Source organism: Orcinus orca, chromosome 13 (assembly GCF_937001465.1).
Source record: "Orcinus orca chromosome 13, mOrcOrc1.1, whole genome shotgun sequence".
NCBI classification, from domain to species: domain Eukaryota; kingdom Metazoa; phylum Chordata; class Mammalia; order Artiodactyla; family Delphinidae; genus Orcinus; species Orcinus orca.
Window position 1 is genome coordinate 76,844,060 of NC_064571.1, and position 24,019 is coordinate 76,868,078.

The 24,019-nt window shown below is 37.6% G+C and overlaps 1 protein-coding gene, 1 long non-coding RNA gene and 1 pseudogene across 5 annotated transcripts in view; 2 read left to right on the plus strand and 1 right to left on the minus strand.

Moving 5' to 3' along the window:
• The window catches only part of LOC125960770 (uncharacterized), a 483,380-nt gene that overhangs the window by 18,207 nt on the left and 441,154 nt on the right, over nucleotides 1-24,019 (minus strand). The gene's annotated exons all lie outside the window — the stretch shown is intronic.
• WDR35 (WD repeat domain 35) overlaps nucleotides 1-24,019 on the plus strand; it is a 62,210-nt gene that overhangs the window by 259 nt on the left and 37,932 nt on the right. For 3 of the 4 annotated variants that reach the window (XM_012534852.3, XM_033437406.2, XM_004274856.4), the window contains exons 2-10: nucleotides 806-923; nucleotides 8,015-8,086; nucleotides 9,139-9,231; nucleotides 10,784-10,912; nucleotides 14,193-14,326; nucleotides 15,201-15,366; nucleotides 15,486-15,631; nucleotides 18,821-18,946; nucleotides 21,775-21,960. In XM_012534852.3, the coding sequence (XP_012390306.1) occupies nucleotides 806-923; nucleotides 8,015-8,086; nucleotides 9,139-9,231; nucleotides 10,784-10,912; nucleotides 14,193-14,326; nucleotides 15,201-15,366; nucleotides 15,486-15,631; nucleotides 18,821-18,946; nucleotides 21,775-21,960 (1,170 nt within the window). Of the gene's footprint in view, nucleotides 1-805; nucleotides 924-8,014; nucleotides 8,087-9,138; nucleotides 9,232-10,783; nucleotides 10,913-14,192; nucleotides 14,331-15,200; nucleotides 15,367-15,485; nucleotides 15,632-18,820; nucleotides 18,947-21,774; nucleotides 21,961-24,019 lie in introns of those variants that run through there. The other variant, XM_033437407.2, reaches the window with a different exon arrangement.
• LOC105748240 (E3 ubiquitin-protein ligase RNFT1-like) lies at nucleotides 3,508-7,366 on the plus strand (annotated as a pseudogene).

A 24,019-nucleotide genomic window follows, 5' to 3' on the forward strand; every position in this document is an offset into this window, starting at 1 on the left:
TCGACGTCCCTCCGCCCACCTTCCTGCATGGTCCAGCCTCGAACCTCCGCCTGATGGTCTCCAAGACCCAAATAATCCTTGGCGGAGACAGCAGCCCTCTCGCATGATTCTTTCCCATTCCTGCCCCTGGTTAGGTCCTTTTGGGGGGCCTGCAGGGCTGATCACTTCGTGCTTCCCTATCTTTCCTCCTTCACCTGTTGCTTATCCAGGTGATTTAAACTCTTTGGATCATCACAGGCCTCTGGGCAGGAGAAAAGTAATAAAAAGGTAGCCAAAGTGTATGCAGAAAGGGAATATGAATTGATGATAATAGATTTATACTTCCGTTATCCCTACCCCCTTTTATTTATTTTTTTTAAAAATATTTATTTGGCTGCACAGGGTCTCAGTTGCAGCACGCGGGATCTTCATTGATGCCTGCGGCATCTTTTGGTTGCGGCATGCGGGATCTTTAGTGTGGCATGTGGGATCTAGTTCCTTGTCCAGGGATTGAACTCAGGTCCCCTGAATTGGGAGCGGGGAGTCTTAACCACTGGATCACCAGGGAAGTCCTCCTCCCCCCTTTTAAAAATCCATCAGGTCACTCCCCGTTGGGTTCCTTTGCAGTCACTGCCCTTCTCTTTGTGGGCAGTCCTTTCCTTCTTTCCCAAATGGGCCCAGGGCAGTTCAGGGGACTATGCTCATTTTCATAACGGCTCACATTTCTGCAAGGCTGGCCGTTTTTCTTCTTCAGGCTTTGTGTCCTGTAGACTCATTCCCAACCCCTTGGTGAAAAGCTGTGAGAGTGGGTGTGGTTGCTTTTCAGATTGCCATTCCCAATAATGTGAAGCTGAAATGTATATCTTGGAACAAGGACCAAGGATTCATAGCATGTGGTGGTGAAGATGGATTACTGAAGGTTTTGAAATTAGAGACACAGACAGGTAAATGAATGCAAGCCCAAATGTTTGAACTTGATGGAAAATCATTTGGTCAGAGAGATTTGCCCATGGTATTTGTCAGTATGCAACTCTAATTCTTTCAAAAGGAAAAAGAACAAAACCCCAAACATTTTGGGGTGTTCTTCTAGAGTATTTTTGTAACAAAGTTCAGAAAATATTGAATGTAAACATCAGATGGCTTTTGCTGAAATTATTGATGGCAAATGAAAATGAATGAAGAATGAAAACTAAGTCATTATGTTGTTTTATGCTATGTGTATTGGTTGTGCTATATAAATAGGAGTCTAAAATAAATAAAGTAAAATAAAAGTGATGTGAATCAGCATTTCAGTAAGGTCACAAAAGTCTCACGTTTTGGTAGATTATTTACAGGCCTATGTTGTCCTTTCCACTTTTAAGATGTATTAATAATTATGCACCTAGTTCCTAAAAACAGAAAATGGGATTAAAAAAACCATTTTTAGTAATAAGTCTCTTGTGTTTTACAGCTTGATTTCTCTTTTTCTAGTTCTCTGGAATCATAGCAAACAGTTTCACATTTCTTTATTATCTAGTATTGCTCTAGGTCGGAGAGCTAGACAATTTCCAGTCTAAATTGGAGATTTAGATAAGGAGATTGGAGTTGGAACCTCAGCTCTGCCATAAGACTTCTGAATGTCTTTCAGCAAGTTGCTGAGTATATCTGGGTTTTAGTTCAGTCTTTTGTAAAATGAAGGGTTGAACTAAATTACATTTTGGATTCCTTACAGCATTGCTTCTCAAGCTTTATCAGGCATAAGAATCATCTGAAGAGTTTGTTGAAACAGATTTCTGGACCCAAGCCCCAGAGTAGATCTGGAATTCGGTCTGAGAATTTGCATTTCTAGTGATGCTGGTGTTGCTGAATCTCAGACCGCACTGCTCTACAGCTTTGAAGTGGTAGTTATAAATATTTATTGAGCACTTTCTATGTCTGGGGTGTTTAACCTTCACTATCTAATTTGACTTCACAATAATCTTGAGAGGTAGGTATTCCAGATGAGAAAACTAGGTGCTGATCAGTTAATAACTTGCCCAAGGTCACACAGGAAATAAGTGACACAGCTAAGATTTGAAGTAATAGGAATAGAAAAGAATTTTATTTGAGCCAAACTGAGGACTATAGCTGGGGAGGCAGCCTCTCAGACAGCTCTGAGGAACTATTCCGAAGAAGATGGTTTTCAGCATGTTTTTATCTCTTGTCAGAGCAAAGAACATCAAACACGACAGGGGTACACTCCTTCAAGGCATATATTTGCTTCCTACACAGCAAGTCAGTATGGCTTTGGCACCTGGGAAGGGAGCCTTATCATCGAAGGAGTACAAGCATTGAGGTCCCAGGAAGGGAGGCATTGATCTCTGTCTCCAGAATGGACATTCTTTACTTCTGGACAATGCACGCTTTTCTTTAATGGTTAAAGCACATATACAAGATATGTGTGATAGGCTAAAAAACAGACTGTTCTAATTAGCATAAAGTTTAAGCTAAATAATATGTAAGCCAGAATGACTTCCCCATACCTCAATATGTGAACATTTCTTCCATCAAAACTTAGTTTGTTTCACTTTCAAAGCCTCGTTTTTACCCACTATGTGGAGGGCTCATGGCAGCCTAAGCAAAGAGAGAATAATTGTTTTGATGTGCTAGATTAACTATATGAAATAAAAGGCAAATTTGGAAGATAGATACTTATGTACCAATCAGAGTTTGGCTTCTGATGTTTAGTAATTTAATCTCTCAACACTTTAGTTTTCTTAACTGTGTTGAAAGAAAATTTTTGTCTCTGTTATATTTCTCAAATATATGTAAGTATATGTACATATACTTTTTTTGGCCTTAAAATATGTGGGAAGTTTTAGTTACGTTAAGAAATGCATTATGTTTAATATTGAAGGCTTTTCAAGAAAAAAATTACTTCATTTCCTGTTCTGCACTTAAAAATATATATATATGTGCTTTTTAAATTGGTATTTTATTTATTTATTTATTTGGTTGCACCAGGTCTTAGTCGCAGCAGGCGGGCTTCTTAGTTGTGGCTCGCAGGCTCCTTAGTTGTGGCTCGCCAGACCCTTAGTTGCAGCATGCGGGCTCCTTAGTTGTGGCACGCAAACTCTTTGTTGCGGCATGCATGTGGGATCTAGTTCCCTGACCAGGGATCGAACCCTGGCCCCGTGCACTGGGAACACATAGTCTTATCCACCGCGCCACCAGGGAAGTCCCTGTTCTGCATTTTTGATGAAGTGTGGTTAGAATATTCTTTGCAATTAGTGAGCAAGATGGAAAATAGTTTCTTGAGAGCCTTGGAATATGGAGTAAATTATTTGTTTTGGTATTTAATGAGTGTAAGTCATGTTGAAAGAGATAAATATGAGAAATATTGTTGGATGATTCTTAAAAGGTCAGTCTATTGTATTTAGTAATAATAGTTGTGATGCAACAGATCCCTCCAGTAACAATCACCAGATACTGCATATACCGAGTACATTTGAATGCCAATGGTGGCATTCCCAGTTTTCACTCCCTTGCCTTAGAAGGAAAGGAACTAGAATCAGCATTTGCCCCAGCTTCTTACATCAGGTTAAGATGAGGAGGCAGTATCCTTCTTCTCTCACAGGCCAACTTCCACAGGTTTTGCTGGAGCCCACCTCCTCTCACCTTCTCAGGGACCTCATCACTTTTTTATCCTCTCTCTATTCTTGGAGTATCAGTCTGCTTTCTCCCTCTTTTTTCTCCCTCACCAGTGACCTTCATTTTCCAAATCTCATGGACAGCTTTTTTGGGTTCTTATCAGCATTTGACCTTTCCTTCTGTCTTGAACCATTATTTTTCAAGACAAAAGGAGAATAGAAATGTTTTAAATTATTGTTATATTTATACATATGGCTTTCCCCTCCTTTCCTTTCTGGTAAGTTCTCAGTCTCTTTACTAGATTCTCCTGTAACTGTACGAATTCCTGAGAACTTGGTTCTGGGCTGTCTTCGTTTTACTTTCTCTTTAGACTTGTTCTTTCATTCCCTTAGCTTTAACTGCCATCTATGGGGTGACGATTCCTAAATATATATCTGTAGCCCAGTTCTGATTTTTCAGACTTGGACATCTCCGCAAGAATCTTTCACAGGCATCTCATACTTACTTTGTTTAAAACTGAACTCTTGACCTTCTCCCATATATCTTCTTTCATTTCTCTCCATTTCAGTAAATATCTTAAATGTCACCCATTTGCTCAAGCTAGAAGCCCCCTTCTTCTCACTTAACATCACCTTCATCAACAACCCTATGCTTCTATCTCCAAAGAGTATCTGAATCCTTTTCCTTTGTCCCATGCTACCTCTCTAGTCCCAGCCACTATCAGCTCTCACCTAGACTGCTGTGAGAATCAGCCTCCCTCCCTTCATTGTTTCTTGCCTCTTTCTAGTCTATTCTTCACACTCCAGCTATTGTGATCTTAAAAAAAAAAAAAGGAACCAGATCATGTTATGTCCCTGCTAAAAGTCTCTAAAGGGCTGCCAGCTTGGGCCAGAGTTGCTTGTGGTGGGGTTTGAGGGCAATGGCCCTGACTAGAGATGGCATCTCTTGCTCTTCCTGCCACTGCTGCAGAGGGTGCAGTCTACTCATCTTCATTAGAGGAGGTATCACCCTAAAGCAAACATTCGGGTCAGAGAAAAAGTGTTCCAAGACCATACAAGCCAACTGTAGCCACCTGCATAGTCCTTCAGGAACTGCAGGCAGTGGGAGTGCCTCGACCTTCCGACCCATGTAACGAGTGCCCATGTAACGAGACGGACGCGCGAAGCTTCTTGCCTTTGTTCTAGAGATGTCCATAATCCACACCAACTCCGTACCTAAAGAAAGCTCCAGAAATACCAGGTCAGGTGTCCATAGCTGTACCCATGGATGTGCACATAGTCACTTGTAGCCCATCACGCAGAGAAGCAAGGCAGTCAGGTGATCCTGCCAGGGAGTCTGGAGAACCCATAGCAGCTCCTTCTCAGAACCCCACCCTCTCTTCAAGTGTTACCAAAATGTCTTCCATATATTTTGATCCTGCTTGTCAAACTTACTATGCAGCACATAACAGGAATTTCTCTTGGAGTTGGGCTGCTAACAACTTTTATGGAGGCAAATAAAAGCTAACAAGTTTTATGAATGCAAAGTGTAAAAACAGATATTTATGAACGTCAGCCGGGTTTTCCTAAGATAAAGGTGCTCAGAGATTTAGTGTGCTTGGTTACTGGTGTTCTGAGCAGGGTCTTCTGTTCTCCTTTGTTGTATCTCTCATTCTCAGTCACTTTATGACAATTTAATCTTTTTTTTTTTTTTTTTTCGATACGCGGGCCTCTCACTGCTGTGGCCTCTCCCGTTGCGGAGCACCAGCTCCGGACGCGCAGGCTCAGCGGCCATGGCTCACGGGCCCAGCCGCTCCGCGGCATGTGGGATCTTCCCGGACCGGGGCACGAACCCGTGTCCCCTGCATCGGCAGGCGGACTCTCAACCACTGCGCCACCAGGGAAGCCCCCAGTTTAATCTTTTTAAATCCTTTGGACTTTTTGAGCTTCTGGGGGATACTTTAGATGGTTGGAATTACTGATTTCATTCTGAAATCCCTCTTCATGGGTTTCAAATGCCTTCTTTTTTTGGTGCCTCCTTTCATCATGCCTTTTAATTCCAAGGGTTATTGGTATGTGCTTTTAGAAGCACATACCATGCCAGTTTGGTTTGTTTATTGGCCATGGGGAGTTTAATGTAACTCAGTAGAGTCTTGGGATCTTGGTGGCTTTACTCCACCTCATTGAAAACTTTTGACTTTTTTTTTTTGGACATCAGAACTTTCAGGTAGGTTTTGCAGGTATTTTCTGCACGATCAAGTTCTGGAGTTGCTGCCAGCAAAAGACAGTGTTCAGATGTGGATGCCGTTTGTTCACCATGTCAAGTAGAATTTCAAAAACTTATTGTCATCTGTCAGAATATATTTTGTCAGGAGTCCTGTACTTTGTGGTTTCACAAAGAGAAAACATACCCGCTATGCAGAATTGTGAATTCAGACCATATAAACAAATGGAAAGATGGACCTACTTCCTCACACTTTCAAATATGTTAGGTCCTGCAAACCCTTGGAATCACATATCACTAATTTTACTTGGTTACAGTGACTATGACTATAGGCATTAGAATGGATTTTCAGTGCTATAAGTTAAGAAGAATGTTTGTATCAAATTTTTTTTAGAAGAGTAGAATAAGGCTTAAGTGTGTAGTACAATCTTTAAAAGAGTCAATGAGTGAAAGAACCCTCTGTTAAAAGAATAATGTTCAACCTAACATGTATGTCAACAACATTTATTTTATCCTAATTGTTTGACAGATGATTGTGATGTTATATATGTGTATTATTGTTAATGTTACCAAGACAGTAACTGGATAATTAGAACTAATGGTTTTAGAGGAACTCAGGTATTTTTTTTCCCTGAGATTGTTTTCAGAATAAAGAATATTTTTCATAATTTTTTAAGATACATGTTATCTGAAAGGAGAATTTTCTTCAGCATCAACTTTTATAATTCCCACTCTCACAAATTCTTAAGATTTTCATAAATTTGTATTTTTAAATGAATGTTTTAAATGTTATATTTTACATGTAACAATCAGATTTTCTAAGTGAAGATTCATTTACTGAGATGACATTTTATATTATTGTATTCTTCTCTATAGTATGATTAGTAATCAAGGAGAATAAGTCACTTGAAATAAAAAACAGTCTTTAAAGGCTTACATTGCATTTTGGATAAAATCTAAAATTTTTATCACTTCCTGCAAAGACTTTATCATTTTTTCTGTGCCTATCACTTCTGCCTTATCTTGTGCCATTCTCCACTAATTCAACCACATAGGCCTTCTTTCAGTTTGCCAAAGGCTCTATACTTCTACCCAGGGGCCTTTGCACTTGCTGTTTCCTAGCCTGGAATACTTTCCCCCCTACCTGGCTTGGCTTTTCCCAGTTTCTCCTTCAGTCTCAGTTTAGATATCGTTTCTTCAGAAATCCTTCCCTGGTTCTCCCTTCAGTCTAAATTAATCCCCTTCTGTTACTGTCTCCTATTATGCCTTTACTTCCCCAGTTTATAATTTTATATATATGCATATATATTTTTGTGGGTGTGTGTGTATTTAATATCTGTCCCCTTAGTAGACTACAAGCTCTCTGAGGGCAGAGGGCTTTTGTTCATCATTTATTTTCAGAGTCTTCCACAGTGCATAGAAGAGTGTAGACATTCAATAAATATTTGTTGAATGAATGAATGAATGAATGAATATAAGATTCTGCAAAATCTAGTAAAAACTAGTTTCCAGGCTTCGGACGCACAGGCTCAGCGGCCATGGCTCACGGGCCCAGCCGCGGATCTTCCCGGACCGGGGCACGAACCCGTATCCCCTGCATCGGCAGGTGGACTCTCAACCACTGCGCCACCAGGGAAGCCCCAAAGTCTTTGCTTTTTGATCCCTCTTATGCTTTAAAATTCTCAATCTATATGTCATAAATACTTCTATTTGTTATCTTTTGGCAAGGAATAAGTAGCAATAATAATTACCAATATATTCAGTATACTGAATAAACAGTGTTCTTTTATACATTTTGCTTTATTTTGCCAGAATAACATCTTTGCAAGGGGGTAGGTGTTATTGTCCATGTTGAGAAAAACAGATCAGGATAAAGCATGCTTTAAAAAAAATCTTTCTAGGGGCTTCTCTGGTGGTGCAGTGGTTGAGAGAGTCCGCCTGCCAATGCAGGGGACACGGGTTCATGCCCCGGTCCAGGAAGATCCCACATGCCGCGGAGCGGTTGGGCCCGTGAGCCCTGGCTGAGCCTGCGCGTCCGGAGCCTGTGCTCCACAACGGGAGAGGCCACAGCAGTGAGAGGCCCGTGTACAGAAAAAAAAAAAAACTTTCTAATATTGTCCAGGAATAGGAACTCCTTTCAAAAAAAGCAAGAAATATCAAAATCTTATAATCTGTCACTTTTATATATTTTCCATAGTATTTTTTGTTTTTGTTTTTGTTCTAGATGATGCAAAATTGAGGGGTCTTGCAGCCCCTAGTAACCTTTCTATGAATCAGACTCTTGAAGGCCATAGTGGTGAGTCATGTAAATTTTTAAATCATATTTGAATAGTATTATCTTTAGGTATTTAGAAACCATCTACTTAATGCAAAAATGTCATCATTTTAAATGATGGTAATATTTAAAGTAATCATTTCTATTTAGCCATAATTAACACAGCCTAGAATCATTCAACAACTTTCACATGATTAAGTAACATCTTCAATAGTTATGAAAGAAAGTAGCTGTAATTTTAAATATTAAAAATACTGTTATCTGTCTATGGATAGGATATAATCCTTTTTTAGAGTCTGTTTTATAGTCCCAGATAAAAGTAGACTAAAGAGACCTGACAACTGAATGTACTAGATGATCCTAGACTGGATCTTGAAATGAGAAAAACAAGTATCTATAAAGGACATTATTTGGACAATTGATAAAACTTAAATGTGGACTGTGGGTTGGAGATAATATTGTATCAGTGTTAAAATTTCTAATTTGTAAAATAGTTTTGAAAGAGAATGTCCTTGTTCTTAGGAAATATACAATAAAGTATTTAAGGATTAAAAAAACTAAAAAAAACACATTTGTTCCTATAACCCAGAGGTTTAAGAGCTGCTCAAGAGTGTGTTACTACTAGAATGGAAAACAAGGTGTGGTGCAGGCAGAGAGATTAGGGGACATATTAATGACAAACAAATACCACCTCCCCCCAAAAACAAGTACTTAGTATGATGTCCTTTGGGCATAATAATCTTGGGGAGTCAGGCAAATTGGGTAAATCTTACTTACATTTGTTTCGGTCATCAGATACATGGCAGCTCTTGCAGCTGATCATAATTGGTACCTTAGCTGGCATGAAATAGGAATAAACATGAAAATTAGTATTATGCATTATTTTAGAAATGAGTGATAATAGTAACTGCATCCTATGAACATTTTTGAGTAATATTAAAGACTCTTAATTGCTGTTTGTTGCCCAGGAACAGTATTGATTTTAACATGCTCTTGGTGTTTATTATAAAAATATAAATTTGAAATTAATTGTAGCTCTTTTTTAGTTTCTAAATTGTCTTATAATTTTTTAGGTTCTGTTCAAGTTGTAACATGGAATGAACAATATCAGAAGTTGACTACCAGTGATCAAAATGGTCTTATCATTGTTTGGATGTTATATAAAGGTATCTTAGGAGAGCTTATTTAATCTTTCCCAAATTGGAGTCTGGATTACAGTATTTGAATGGGGAAATAACATCTTTGAAATAGACCCTTTTTAGCTGGCAGTAGGAGTTCACAGGGGTGATATTTCTGGGTTTATGGCTTCCTACTTCTCCCTTTAACCTTACTTCTTTTGAACGGTGACCTTGCGTTAAGAAAGTGAATTATGTGACTGTTGGTTATCTTCAAACTGAACTTAGGCTCTTGGCAGAATCGTTTCTGCTTGAGATAGCTCTTTTTTTCAGGTTTCCAGTAAGATTAGTTTCTCTGTGGTCAGTGGCTGGAGTTAGTTCAGCAGATAAAAACACATTTATGAAGGTGTCAAAGGCAATAATTAATTTCCTTTAATGAGTCAGTTAACTTCCTTTTCCTTCTTGGATATAGATTTTATCTCAGCTCTGACTACTGGCTCACAATTTGTGTCTTTTGCCCACAAGAGAGAACAAGAGAGGGATTAATTTAGGTGCATCACTATTACCAGAAAAATAACTCATGAAACATGTTCTCTTGGGGCCTGTAGCCATCATCTTTAAAAGAACAGTGTACCTTAGTTTATGTGTTTTGTTTTAAAAACATTTACGGTGTATACCTTTTAAAAATTCTTAATTAAAACATGCTGTAGTACACAAACTCATTTATTTTTAAAGTTTATGTCTGTGTATATGTGTGTAGTGAGTAGAATGTGAAAATATAGGAGATTAAACTTTGTCTTTTTCCAAAGTAGGTCTTCTCTGAGCCTCAGTCTTGATGGATAATACCCTGCTCTGACTAGTTATTCCATGTTACATGATTACTTGCTTGGCTTCAGACTAGAATTCCCTGTACCAGAATGTAGTAAAGCCTTTTAAAAAACAAAAAGAAAACAGAATAGCTCTGTGATTTGCCTCGTATTTGGTTACACCTTGAGACAAGTCACATCTCACTCCAACCCCATGTACAAGAACGTTTTTGTCACTCAGCATTAGTGATGTGATATCACTAATGTGATATGAACTGTTTAAATTTTTTTCAAGCAGTTTTAGAGCTTTTACATAATATGCTTATATTTAATATGCCTATAATTAATCATTGGAGAGTTTGTGCATACTTATGAAGTAATTGTGGTTATTTTGTTCTTTCCTTGGTTATTATCTGAGGTGTACTCAAGTGGGAAAAGTCAGACTTTGAGAAAAATCAATTGTTTCGGCCTTCAGAAGCAAATGAAGTTTTGTTTTTTAATTGACAGAAAAGAAGGAAGAAAGAAAGAAAGCAAGAAAGAGAGAGAGAGAAAAAAAAAAGATGGGCATTTATTGTGTTTTCTGTGATAATCTTTGAAGCAATTATTAGTCAAGGCCCAAGTTTTTTTTTCATCTTGTTCTGTTGGATTTGAAGATTTCATAGTTAAATGTCTCAGGTTGTAGAAAGCTTTGCAGTTATTTATCCCACAGTGTATTTTATGGAATGTTTCAACTCTGAAGTACCATTTATTAGATGTGAAAGTTTTGACTTGTCATTTGTTTTTCTTTGTGAAAACAGGCTCTTGGTATGAGGAGATGATCAACAATAGAAATAAATCAGTGGTTCGAAGCATGAGCTGGAATGCTGATGGACAGAAGATATGCATTGTATACGAGGATGGGGCTGTGATAGTTGGTTCAGTGGATGGTAATGCATTTTTGCACCCAGAGCCAAGATCAAGATTTAGCTGACATTTTTAATCTTTAGAGGTTTAAATTAATTATCATGTTAGCATTCTGACAGAAAAATAAACATCAAAAGAGAAAATAGTTACTGTACAATTTGATGACATTTAAGAATTACTTATTTTTAAGTATATTCAAGTAAAAAATCTGTTAAAAATTTTTTTTCTACAGTAGGACTGGAAAAAAATGAATTAATTTCTCAGAGTTATTTTAAATATGTCTACCTAATTATATGATTTATCTTTACACTTGTTAGACTGTATTGTAAATCTGTAGATTTTAGTTTCAAAAAGTATATAGAGGGCGTCCCTGGTGGTGCAGTGGTTGAGAGTCCGCCTGCCGATGCAGGGGACACGGGTTCGAGACACGAGTTCGTGTCCCGGTCCGGGAAGATCCCATGTGCCGTGGACCGGCTGGGCCCGTGAGCCATGGCCGCTGAGTCTGCATGTCCGGAGCCTGTGCTCCACAACGGGAGAGGCCACAACAGTGAGAGGCCCGTGTACAGCAAAAAAAAAAAAAAAAAGTATATAGAGATCTATCACTTTTTAAAAATTGAGATAAAATTGACATATAACATTAGTTTCAGGTGTACAACATAATGATTCAGTATTTTTATTGTGAAATGAAATATTATTTCATTTCATATTGTGAAATGATCTAGTCTTTTTTTAATAGAACTGAGCATGTCATTGTTTGTTGTGTTTTGTAACCTTCAAACCTATGTCTTTAAAATTCTAGTTCGTAGATAACACTGGGCCTTCTGAGAGTCTGTACCTTTGTTTTAGTGTGAAGTTCTCTCTATTAAAGAAATAATTTATTAAAAAATTTTTTTTGGTATGAAAAAATTCTGTTTCTGAGAGTCTGCAAAGTGACAGCTGTAGTTCTAGGCACTAGATACAACAAAAAAATATTCCAGATCTAGATCGGGAGAGATGGATAATTAACCAAGCAATTACAATGCGTTGTGATAGGTACTAAGACAGGGAAAAGACAGCAACATGTAGAAGAATTATGTAACCTAGACTTAGAGGGACCAGGGAAGGCATCGTAAAGGAAATGATATCTGTGCTGAGGCATTAGCCACAAAGAAGGTTGGTGTGTAGAATGTCCTAGGCCTAAGAGATAGCATTTGAGGAGGTCCAGAGGAGTTGAACTTAGCCATGTTTTGGGATATTGAAACAATTTTGAGAATCAGTATAGTATAATGCTAAAGGAAGAAGAGCTGTATGTGATGAAATTAGAAAGATTAGCAGAAGGCAGATCATGCAGATTATAAGTTATACAAGGAGTTTGGACTTAACTCTAAGAGCATTGGGAAGCCAATGAAAGGGGTTTTTTTGTTTTGTTTTTTGTCCAATGAAAGGTTTTAAGAATGGGAGCAATGTGGTCAGATTTGTTCTTTAGGAACATCTCTGTGTTTGCAATATGAAGAAAGGAGAAAGGTAAGAAAGATGGGGGCAGGTGTACCAGTTAGGAAATTACTATGGTAATTCAGGTAATAGATCGTGGTGGATGGTAGCCTGAACCAGGGTGATGACAAAGAAGATGGAAGTAACTAGACATATTCTAGAGATACTTAGGTAGTAGAACAGATAGGACCTTGTTATTGATTGGGTTGGGGATGAGAGGATGGAAGTGTCTAGAGTGATATCCAGGTTCTTAGCTTTGCCACTGGATGGGTGGTGGTACCTTTCATTGAAATAAGGGATGTGGGAAAAGACTGGTTTTGAGGGGAGATTTCAGTTTTCAACATGTTGATTTTGTCATCCCATAGGACATCCAAGTACATATGTCTAGACCACAATTAGATATATACGCCTGCAGCTTAGAAATATCTGGATTGAAGGCATAATTTTGGGAATCACCAGCATAGGGATGGTAATTTAAACCATTGGAATAGATGAAAAACCCAGGGGCCATCTGTAGAGTGAGAACCAGCACATTTAATGGATGGATAGGAGAAGAGAATTCCATAAAGGATACTGAAAAGTAGAAGTCTTGGAGATGTCACAGAAACCAAGAAGGAAGGAAGAGGTGGTCAAAACAATAAACAAGACAGGGAGGGGTTGGGAGGGAGGCTCAAGAGAGAGGGGATATATGTACACATATAGCCGATTTACTTTGTTCTACAGCAGAAACTAACACAACATTGTAAAGCAATTAGACTCCAACAAAAAAAGTAAAAACATGAAATAAAATAATTTAAGTACTTAAAAAAAAAGGAAAGAAAAAGAAGAAAGCATCCATTGGATTTATCAAGAGGCCATCAGTGATCTCCACGAGGGCAGTTTCACCTTCCCCACAGTGGAGTTATGGGGCAGAAGCCAGACTGTGTTAGGTTGAGGGTTGAGTGCGAGGTGAGGGAGCAAAGATTACAGTGTGGATAACTCTTTCAAGAAGTTTGGCTGGGAAAGGAATGGTAGAAATAGGGCGGTAGTTAGAAGGGAACTTAAGGTTGAAGGAAGAGTTTTTTGTTTGTTTGTTTTTATCTGAGGTGGTAGTTTTGAAGAGGAATAGACCTGAGTATGTTTAAATGCTTATAAGAAAGGGCCTGGAGAGAAGAGTTTAAAGAGAGAGAGAAGGGGAATTCCCTGGTGGTCCAGCGGTTAGGACCGGGTGCTTTCACTGCCAGGCCTGGATTCAATCCCTGGTCGGGGAACTAAGATCCCACAAGCCGCGCTGCGAGGCCAAAAAAAAACCAAAACCAAAACCAAAAAAATACAGAGAGAGAGAGAAAATGTGAATAATCAGTAGAGGGAGATCTTTGCAAAGCTCAGAAGGGATTAGATCAGAGAATAGGTAGAGGGATTAGCTTTAGATTGGTGTCTGGTTGGGGACATACCTCTTCCTTTGTATTAGGGGGCAAAGCAGAAAGGATAAGTGTGGGTTCAGTTATGTTCTGAATGTTTGAAAGTGAGAATGGGGGATTTCTTTTTTGAAAGCTTTTATTTTCTTTCCAAAGTAAAAGACGAATTCATCTGCTATTTGGGAGTGAGGTCCTGAGTGAGAATTTAGAAGAGAAGGGAGAAAGTTGGAAACAGCTGCTATTTCAAATGCTTAGTGTGTGTTTGGCACATAGTAGGTGCTCAGTAAATATTTAATGACTGAATAAATTGAACAAATGCATGAATACTGTGAAGAATGTGAGAGCTCTTTAGGGAAACAGAGATTTCTAGAACAGTTGTTAGAGAATCATGACCTTGAACTTTTAAGGAAATAATTATGTTTTATGTTTGTTTTAGGGAATCGCATTTGGGGAAAAGACCTGAAGGGTATACAGTTATGTCATGTAGCATGGTCTGCAGATAGTAAAATCTTACTTTTTGGAATGGCAAATGGAGAAATACACATTTATGATAATCAAGGGAATTTTATAGTAAGTACATATATTCCTTACTTTTATTTACACAACTTTGTATGATTATTTTATATATCATTCATATATGTATACACATTCATTTATTATGATAGTTTGCGTAATCAAGAAAGTCTTCAATTCAGGGTTTTTTTTCCAGTTGTCTAAAAATTCATTTTATTAAAAAAACCTTCTGGGTTGCTTCAAGGTAAATTAATGCTCTTAGTTCTGATTTCCTGGTAGCTGGGAAGGACAAGGCTTTTCAATACAAGGCTTCAGTGTATTGAAGCTGAGGGATGATGGGTAGGATGATGTGCAGTTTGATCTTTGTGTCTTCAAATACCTGAAGCTAAAGGTGACATGAGATACCAAAGATATTTTTGTAGCAAGGTACTAGATTATAAAAAGGATGGAAGATTTAAACAGTAAGGGACAAAAATCAGGTCCTGGAAAGAAGGCAAAATAGAATAGGCTTAGGTAGCAGAATCTCAAGAAAAACTCTAGCTTTGTGAGATCTAGCTATGATAGATCTCTGATCTTACTTATGGGCCGGTTTTATTTTTAGTGAGGGTTAAGACGTCACATGAACCCATTCGTTGGTGGAAGTGATAGTAACCAACTTTTACATGACACTTTGCTATTTTCAGAGTAATTTTGTATACCTTTGATCATTTGAGTCTCATAAAAACTCTATGAGCTTTTTTGAAATCCTCATTTTACAAATGGGGAAAACTGAAACTCAGGTGATTTGTCCATGGTTGGTAAAGCAGTAAGTGATGGAGCTTGTATTCAAAACCAGATTTTTAAATCCTATTTTCAGTGTCTTTCCATAATACTCTGTTCATACTAATCCCTGTTTTAAAATATACAATACTAACTAACTGATTTTATTTAGATGAAAATGAAACTGAATTGTTTGGTGAATGTCACTGGAGCAGTCAGTATCGCTGGAATTCACTGGTACCATGGCACAGAAGGCTATGTGGAGCCACACTGCCCCTGCCTTGCGATTTGTTTTGACAATGGCAGATGCCAAATAATGAGACATGAGAATGACCAAAGTATGTAATTTTTCTTTCTTTAATGTGGAGAATTAAAAAAAATTTTAAAATTATTCTTAAGATTATAAAGTTCTCTAGACTAAATATTTTACCACAGTTGCTTTCTTTTTGTTGACTAGATCCTGTTTTAATTGATAGTGGCATGTATGTAGTAAGTATCCAGTGGAACCACACTGGCAGCGTGTTAGCTGTGGCAGGCTCCCAGAAGGCCATCACCCAGGACAAAGATGTAAACACTGTGCAGTTTTACACTCCATTTGGTGAGGTAAATGTATTCAAGGTTTTGTCTTTCTTTCTTTCCATTTAAATATGCAGTGAATAAGGTAGGGGAAAGAAGAATGGAGGAAGCGGGTATAAACCTGTCACATTTTTTAAAACGGACATTTTAAGTAAAAATGATGAACTATCAGGTGTATGTCTTTGAATAATATCCTTATGTTATAAGCCTTCATTTTATCGTGGAATTTATTTTATAATCTTTACATTTAGAAAACCAGATGTTTCATATAAGAAATCATTAGGGAGTAGTTATTGAGAGTATTTTCTCTGTGATCTGAATATGCATCTCTTTACAGCTGATTTTTGAGTTGTTTTTAGTGTAATTTAGCTGTTTCAGATTAATCTGGGGGGGGTTTAATATGATAAATTAAATGTGCTGTCTATCCTTTTCCCAAACTTCTAATTGTTTCAATTTGTTGTGGAATAATAGATCATTTTAAGAAAATCTCTTTGTAATTAATCTTAGGTGATGCTACATTAAAATATAAACATTTTTTCATAAATAACTTATGGTATCCTTCTCAATAGTATTATTAATAAATTTAATTTTTGAAGAGAATTTTCTTGAAGCAGCAGTGGAAAATATAAAATAGGAGAATTAACATGTTGTGCATTTTAAAAATTTAGAAAATGAGAACTTATTAGTAACTAAGCTTAATAATTTTTACCTATTTTATTTTCTTACTTTAGACTATATTCAGTCTCTTTTGAGTATCCTGTTGGTTTTTATAAATTCACCTTAGACTTCAATAATATTTATTTTTGGCTACACAAAAACCTATACCAGTTTCACTATGTTAATACTTTTTAATATATTTTAATAAATTCTGTTAGGGTAAGTAATGGTGTCAGCTGATGCTGAAAGTTACCCAGCAGAATGTGCTCTGGAGAGTATGTAGTCTCTGTACTTTGTCAACTAATAATATTTCTGGTAGATGTAAAAGCTAAGAAAAAACAAAAGTATATTCTCAAGATTCCTAAATAATTAAAAATTTGAATTCTAGTTATCTCAGTGTTTATAGCTTTCTTTTAAATTCATGTTCTTTATTCGTTATTTTTGTTTGTCGCCATTGGCTTATTTATCATTATATTATCTTATCAGCTTATTTTTGTTAGTTCAGTCTTCTCCAAGTATAAAAACATGCATTCAAAGGCCTATTTGCTTTATCTTGCAAATCAACTGTTATGTGTCAAATTGAAAACTGTAAGTGGTTTTTGGTATAGTTGTAATTAAAGGTATCTAGCATAGGTCCTCAGGGTATTTAGTCATAGTATTTTTTGAATGAGTGAATATATGGGGTATTTATTTTTGGATCTATGTTATTAGAAAGAACTTGGGAAGAAATTAACTAAAGATTGAAACTTAAGGAAAACCTCAGGGAAGAATTTACTTTCGGTTCTGAGGGCTGGGGTCTTCTAGTTTTCTCAGTGTGGTCTTAGCCATGGGAGGGGATGACAGAGCATGGGGTTTGTAGTCTGGCTGACCTGACTTTGGCTTTGAATTCCGTTTCTACAGTGTGGTTTCACTTAGAGAAGTTATTTAACCTCTGAGACTCGGTTAACGTATTTCCTGAAATAAAGGTAACATCTCATGGCACTGTTGTAAAAATCAAAGGAGATCACTCTGGGGACATGTCTACAGTGTTCTTTCCCCGCTGCTGCCACCGCCTGGCATGTTTCTCAGAGTTAGAAGATGGCCTTATTCTCCTCCTAGTATGGGTTGTCAGTACCAAGAGTGATGTTGTGAGACCCTGCTTTTTCCTTCTGGTTTTGTACAGGCAGCAGGACAGATAGAGTGGACCCTCCTAGGTTACAACTTTTTTTTTCCCCATTGGTTTCCCTGGCAAAGTGGAGTTTAATATATTAAATTTGATTTTAGAGCATAACTGCTTAAGAACGAGGGATACCAGTATAATTTATTAAAATTCTTGGGATTATACTGTTTTGTCAAATAAAACATAGATTAAAAATGTTTTCTTTCTTTGTCCACATTAAAAAAGTCTTTGTATTCATTTATTCATTTGCTAATTTAGCCCTTAAATATACTGTTAGTATATGAAGAAATTCACTTGAAGGCATGATACATTTATTTACTTGATATTTTTTTGGGTACTTGTTTACCAAGGAATCTATTAAGGGATAGGGTAATAAATGTGAATGTGATAAAGTTAGTGCTGTCAAGTAGCTCATTGTCTAAATTCTCCGGAACCGTAGAGGAAGGGGAGAAGGCAGGAAGTAATATTTAAGTTGTTTCTTGATGGATGAATAGGAATACTCCTGCAGGACAAGGAGTAGTAGGATGAGGGAGTCTTGGGGAAAAGGAAAGGAGGATTTCAGGCAGAAGAGATATTATATGGGCCCAAGGAACGGAGGCACAGTAATTCCCTCATGAGGAGAGCACAGTAATTCCAGCTAACTCGTAAGGTGTTGAGCCACAGAGTTTTGGGCAAGTGGGGAAAGTCACTGTATACTATTCTAGAGAATGTACTGGTGGGGAGCTATTGATTTTTAAAAATTATTAAGCATTTTTTAAAAGCAGAGTAGGACATGATTAGATATGTCTTCTAGAATGATAATCATGGCAGTAGAGTGGAGATTGAATTGGAAGGGCAGGAATGAGAAAAGAGACAAAAGGGAAAAATTGCAGTTAGGAGGCTGTCACCATAGTTCAGTCAAGAAAGAAGGCAGTTGTAGTGGAGGATAGAAAGGAGTGAAAGCAAAATGCTTGGCATCTGGTTGGCTGTTGGGGGTGGGATGGGGCCTGAACGAGAGGAAAGACTTTAAGGATTGAGTTTATTACTCCAATATTTCATTGATTCTAAGAAGCACAGTTCTTTACAACTCTAAATTGGGATGCATCTTAAAATCAAAGTTGTCCTATTTTTAGCTAGCAGTGTGTTTTTCTTTCCTAAGTTGTACATAAAAATAAAGATGCGTATTTAAATCTCTGGCATCTTAGATTTGATGAAATTTGATATTGAATTCTTAGGCTATAGTTTGTAAATTTCTCCTCTCATATGTTTGCTTTACATTATAAAAATTGAAGGGAAATGATTTGAAGTTTGTAGCAACCTTTCATAAAATAATTTTTGTACCACTTTTGATCTCTGTGAAGTGATTGGTGGTATTTTATTTAATTGTGATACTTTAGGTTAAATATAATTACTTTTTTCAGCATCTGGGTACTTTGAAGATTCCTGGAAAGCAGATGTCTGCACTATCTTGGGAAGGAGGTGGACTGAAAATTGCACTAGCTGTTGATTCTTTTATATATTTTGCAAATATTCGACCTGATTATAAGGTGAGTATTAAGAGCAAATGTAAAAAAAAAATGTTTTTTATGATATAATTTTGTTATAGCTGAAAGTATAATGTGTGTTTCTTGCATATATTCATAGCCACATTGTTTTATAAACCAGTTGAAAGGAGGCTTTTTTCAGTGTGAAGGCCTTAGAACTGGTAAATGTTCCTGGAATACTATATTTAATTAGTAAAATTACTCCAACAGTGTCAGGGTCTCAGCAGGAAACAGATGGCAGAAAGGAGTAATTGAAGAGAGATTGATGAAGGGTTTATTACAGAGGGATGAGCAGAGTTAAGGGGACCAGAAAGGGATGACAAAGCAAGCACCCAGAGACTAGCAACAGTGAGCAAGAGAAGGAAGTATTGTTCCTGGAACCCACCAGCTCTGTGGCTACGCAAGAGGGTCTACTCCATAGGGGCACAGCCACTGCTAGCTGGCTGGGCAGAGACAGCCTTGGGGAGTAAATAATTCAGCCCATCTCACCACCTGCTGGTGCCTTCTGTTGGCCAAGCCCAACTGGAAAGCAGAAGGCAAGGTAGTCCTGGTAATGGATTTCATAGAAGTCAGCCTCCAGGGCACGGAGCAGGCCAGAGAATGGCGGAGAATGGATCAGAAGGGGAAAATGAGACTAAGCAGCATAATAACTAATCAATATTTTACCTTAAATTTAGCATTTGACCCATAACAAGCTGTGAAGTATGAGACTGAACTGGTAAACTACTAAGGATAGTTGTTGTGAGAAGACTTATGTATCTAATTTTTAAAGGTCAAGCATCTTGGAGAAATGACTGATTCTAGGACTAGGGCAGGGAAAATGCAAGATAAGCCTGGAGCATCTTATAGTGCCAGAAAGTAAGGAAGTGCTCAAAAAACAAAAGGATGGGGTACGCCAAAGGGACAAGGGAGCCAGCCTGAAAGAGCTCACGGTGGCCAAGCCTGGAACAATTGGAGCAACAAAATAAATGATGTAACATTGGATTGTAACCCAAATTATACAACAAATGTCCATGAGTACAAACTGATATCAATAAATTGTTTAAATAAACAAATGGGGGAGAAGAAACAAATCTTCCTTACAGAATTATTCTAATTTACTAGACACCACCCTGCCAGCAGGTGGAGCAAAGTCCCCTACCTCGTTCCCCCAACTTGAGTGTGAGCTGCATTTAGTGACTTACTTCCAAAGAGTGGAGTATGGAAAAAAAGGGGGAAAAAAGAAAGTGACTTTACAGTGGAGAAACCTGGAGAACACCACCTTGTCCAGGCGATCGAGGTTAGCATCATTAGTGACGTCACATGGCTATCACTACCCCCTGATGTGATGTGATGAGAAGAGGTCTTCACCTGTGGGGTGATCTTCCTAAAAACTGGTAACCCCAGTCTAAGCCTGAGAAAAACATCAGACTAACATGAATTGAGGCACATTCTACATACTACATGACCAGGACTCCTCAACACTGTCAATATCATCAAAAACCTGGAGAGACTGAGAAACCATCATAGCCCAGAGGAGCCTAAGGAGACGTGACGACTAAATATATAATGTGTTCCAAAGGGGATTCTGGATTAGAAAAAGGACATTAGGGAAAAGCGAATGAAGTCCAAATTGAGTTTGGAGTTCTGTTAATAGTAATGTATCAGTGTTGGTTTCTTAGTTGTGACAAATGTACTGTGGTAATGTAAGATGTTAACAACAGGGGAAAATGAGTAAAGGGTTAGGGTACACTGTATTAGTTTTGCAACTTTTGTATAAATCTAAAATTATTTTAGAGTTAAAAAGTTTATTTTAGAAAGTAATCACCATATTACTTTGAATAGTAAACACTGGAGACTTCCCTGGTGGTCCAATGGTTGGGACTCTGCTTCCACTGTGGCAGGGCGTGGGTTCGATCCCTGGTCGGGGAACTGGGATCTCACATGCCCCACAGCACGGCCCCTGCCCCCCGCAAAAAAGAAGAGTAAACACAGTGTTAATAATGTAGACACTGAATATTGATTTATTCAAAATTACGTATAAATTTGTTGGGAGAGGGAAAGCTCTAAGTTCTGTAATCAATCCACATGTGATATGGAAATCAATACCAAAACAGTTACAGCTAAAATAGTTGTAAATGGCTACCCCAAGGAGGAAATTAGGCAGGGGGCTCCTGCATTTTGTTTTTGTGTTAGATAAGCCATGTAGAATTATTTGACTCTAAACTATGTGCATATGTTACTCTGATAAAAACAAATATAAAAAAACGTGGATGGGAGAAAAAAGGCAAAGCCGCTATTTCTGAATTTTGGCTTCAGGACTCAGAATTGAACTTTGGCAGGGATCTCTCTTGCTGTTGTCCCCCAAGCAACTGTTATTGGCTATTGAAAAATCTGAAATTTTCACCACTGAAGCTTAAATCTTACAAACTAAAATAAGGAAAGTTAAACCAAATTTATTTTTGTGGTACGTTTTTTTAAACTGTCTTTATTACTTTTAGATTTGTTATTTTAGTGAGAAAAGAGATTAAGCTGAATATTCAGTCCTTCTCTCTTCCATTTCTAAAGAATTTATTTTGTCAGCACCGATAAACCACGTATCTGCAGTATTTCTAGAGGAAAAATATAAAAATATAATAATATGACTTTCCCAATGTTAATTGCTTGCTTTTTCTTTCTCCTTCCTTCCTTCCTTCCTTCCTTTCTTTCTTTCTTTCTCCCTTCCTTCCTTCCTTCCTTCCTAACTTACTTCCTCCCTCCCTCCCTTCCTTCCTTCCTTGCTTCCTTCCTTCCTGTCTCTCTCTTCCCTCCCTCCTTCTGTTCCCTCCCTTTCCTTCTTCCTTTCTTCCTAGTGGGGTTATTGCTCAAACACTGTAGTTTATGCTTATACCAGACCTGATCGTCCAGAGTACTGTGTTATATTTTGGGATACAAAAAACAATGAGAAATATGTTAAGTATGTGAAGAGTCTCATTTCTATTACTACTTGTGGAGATTTCTGCGTTTTGGCTACAAAAGCTGATGAAAATCATCCTCAGGTAGGTGTTCCTTGATATCTTAAAACTTAGAAGGGTTAACTACTTGGCAGAATTGGGCTATAGTTCTCTGTCTTTTCAAGCATGGCCTCTGTACTGGCAGGTATAGCAAAGTATTGGGTCTATTGGCCATGTCTGTCTAGACCTCTGTTTGGAAAGTTATATGACTCTATTGGTTCTGTGTCCCCTGATTTTTTTCTCCAATTAGTTAATCCATTGGCAGTTTATATTGACCTGTACTGAAGCTTTTTGTCTCTGAAATATATTTAAAATACCACAATTCTTTTCCAATTTAAAATTCCATAAGTAGAAATGAATAACCAGATGTCTAGTACAAATGCTCAAGAAATTATGTAACAATGGCCATTTATAACAATTTGGGTAGCTTTGACATTCAGAAATGTACTTTTATGTGGACTTATATTACTTTAAAAGACAGTGTCTCATAACATACAATAAATAAATAATGCCCTTTTAAAAAGTCTGTTAACAATTTAAATATTTGCAGAAGTATGCAAATTTTTCAAGAAAGGACTACCAATGTCTTTGGCTGTGTTATAAATTATTTCATCCCATTAAAAAGTATAGAATTTTTAGTTTAAGGTGGCCATTGAACAGCCACATTTGGCTCTGTTCTCTCCTGAAACTGACTGAAACAACAGGAAAGGTATTTTTTAAAAAGCTATAAGCCCATAGGGATCAGAAAGGGAGAGGAAAAAGCAACATAATTTTGGAGTTTAGAGAGTAAGGAGGTTAGTGGTAATTACCTTAGCAGACCCAAGAAAATGGAACCCTCAGCCATCAGTGGAGAAAGGAAAGAAGCAACGAGTTTACATCACAGAATCCCAGAAACATAGGACTTGGTGGTGGTACCTGGTAGGAGAAAGAATTGAACAGAAAAGGGATTTGGAAGTACCAGAGATTATGCAGGCAGGAGAATACTTTGGGAAAAAGAAAAAGGGTCATATAAAGGAGCAGATTTCTAGATCCCTTCCCACTACTGAGTCTGTGGACAGCTGCCCTTCTAACCACGAGGGAGACTGGTTTACCCTCCAGAGAGGATACGGAGTCCCTGCACTGAAGGGCACCAAGCACAGGGAAGGGTGGTGGAACTCTTGCTGAAAACAGGGCAGTTAGATTAATGTTACCGCAGTCTTCATTTCCCACTTGGTTCCAGAACAGATTTCATGGGATCAGGTATCATAATGGCATTTGACTTGTCAACCTCAATACTTTGGAGAATTGCTTTCAGAATTCTGAGGGAAAATGATTTCCCACCTTGAATTCCATACCTTAAGCAAAACTACTCATTAAATATGAGGGTAGAATAAAGACATTTTTAGATGTACGAGATCACCAAAAATTTACCTTCCGAGCTTTCTTAACTTAGGAGGTTACTTTGGGATATGGTTTACCAAAACGAAGAATAAACTAAGAAAGAGGAAGAAACCAGGTAACCTGACAACAGTGGCGTGGAGTGGTACCAGCTGGCAGTTGTGCACACGCCTAGGGAGTGAGTCATCAAATGAGAGCAGCCCAGGTGGCTCCAAAAGAAATTCAAGATGAAATTAGTAGAACAGTTAATGTGGTTGACCTCCTGAGGGGACACATAGATAACTGGGGGACAACTGGGGACTTGAGTTAGTAATAAACACAGAGAAAACTAAGCAAAGAGAAAAAAATAAAGGCAATTATCCACGCCAGGGAAAGCTTTAAAACATGCTTGAAAGGAAAACAAATCATGTTATACTTGCCTCAGCTTCACTGAATAGCATTTAGAGTCAAAATGATGTATTCACTAGATTTTTTAAAAAATTAAAATTGTTTAAAAATTGAACTATAATAACATTTTAAAACTTAAATTCTGATTTAACAAGACTGTAGTGGAAAGATGAAGTGATGGGAGTGTGCTCCTGTGTAATGGGAGGCTGGGAAGGAGGGGTGAAAGTAATGGTTATATGATGTCCTGAATTGAAACAAAATAGAACAAGAAGTAGCATTGTAAATATGTTACTTACATTTGTGGAGGTAAATAGCAAAAGAATGAATTACAGGAGCTGAA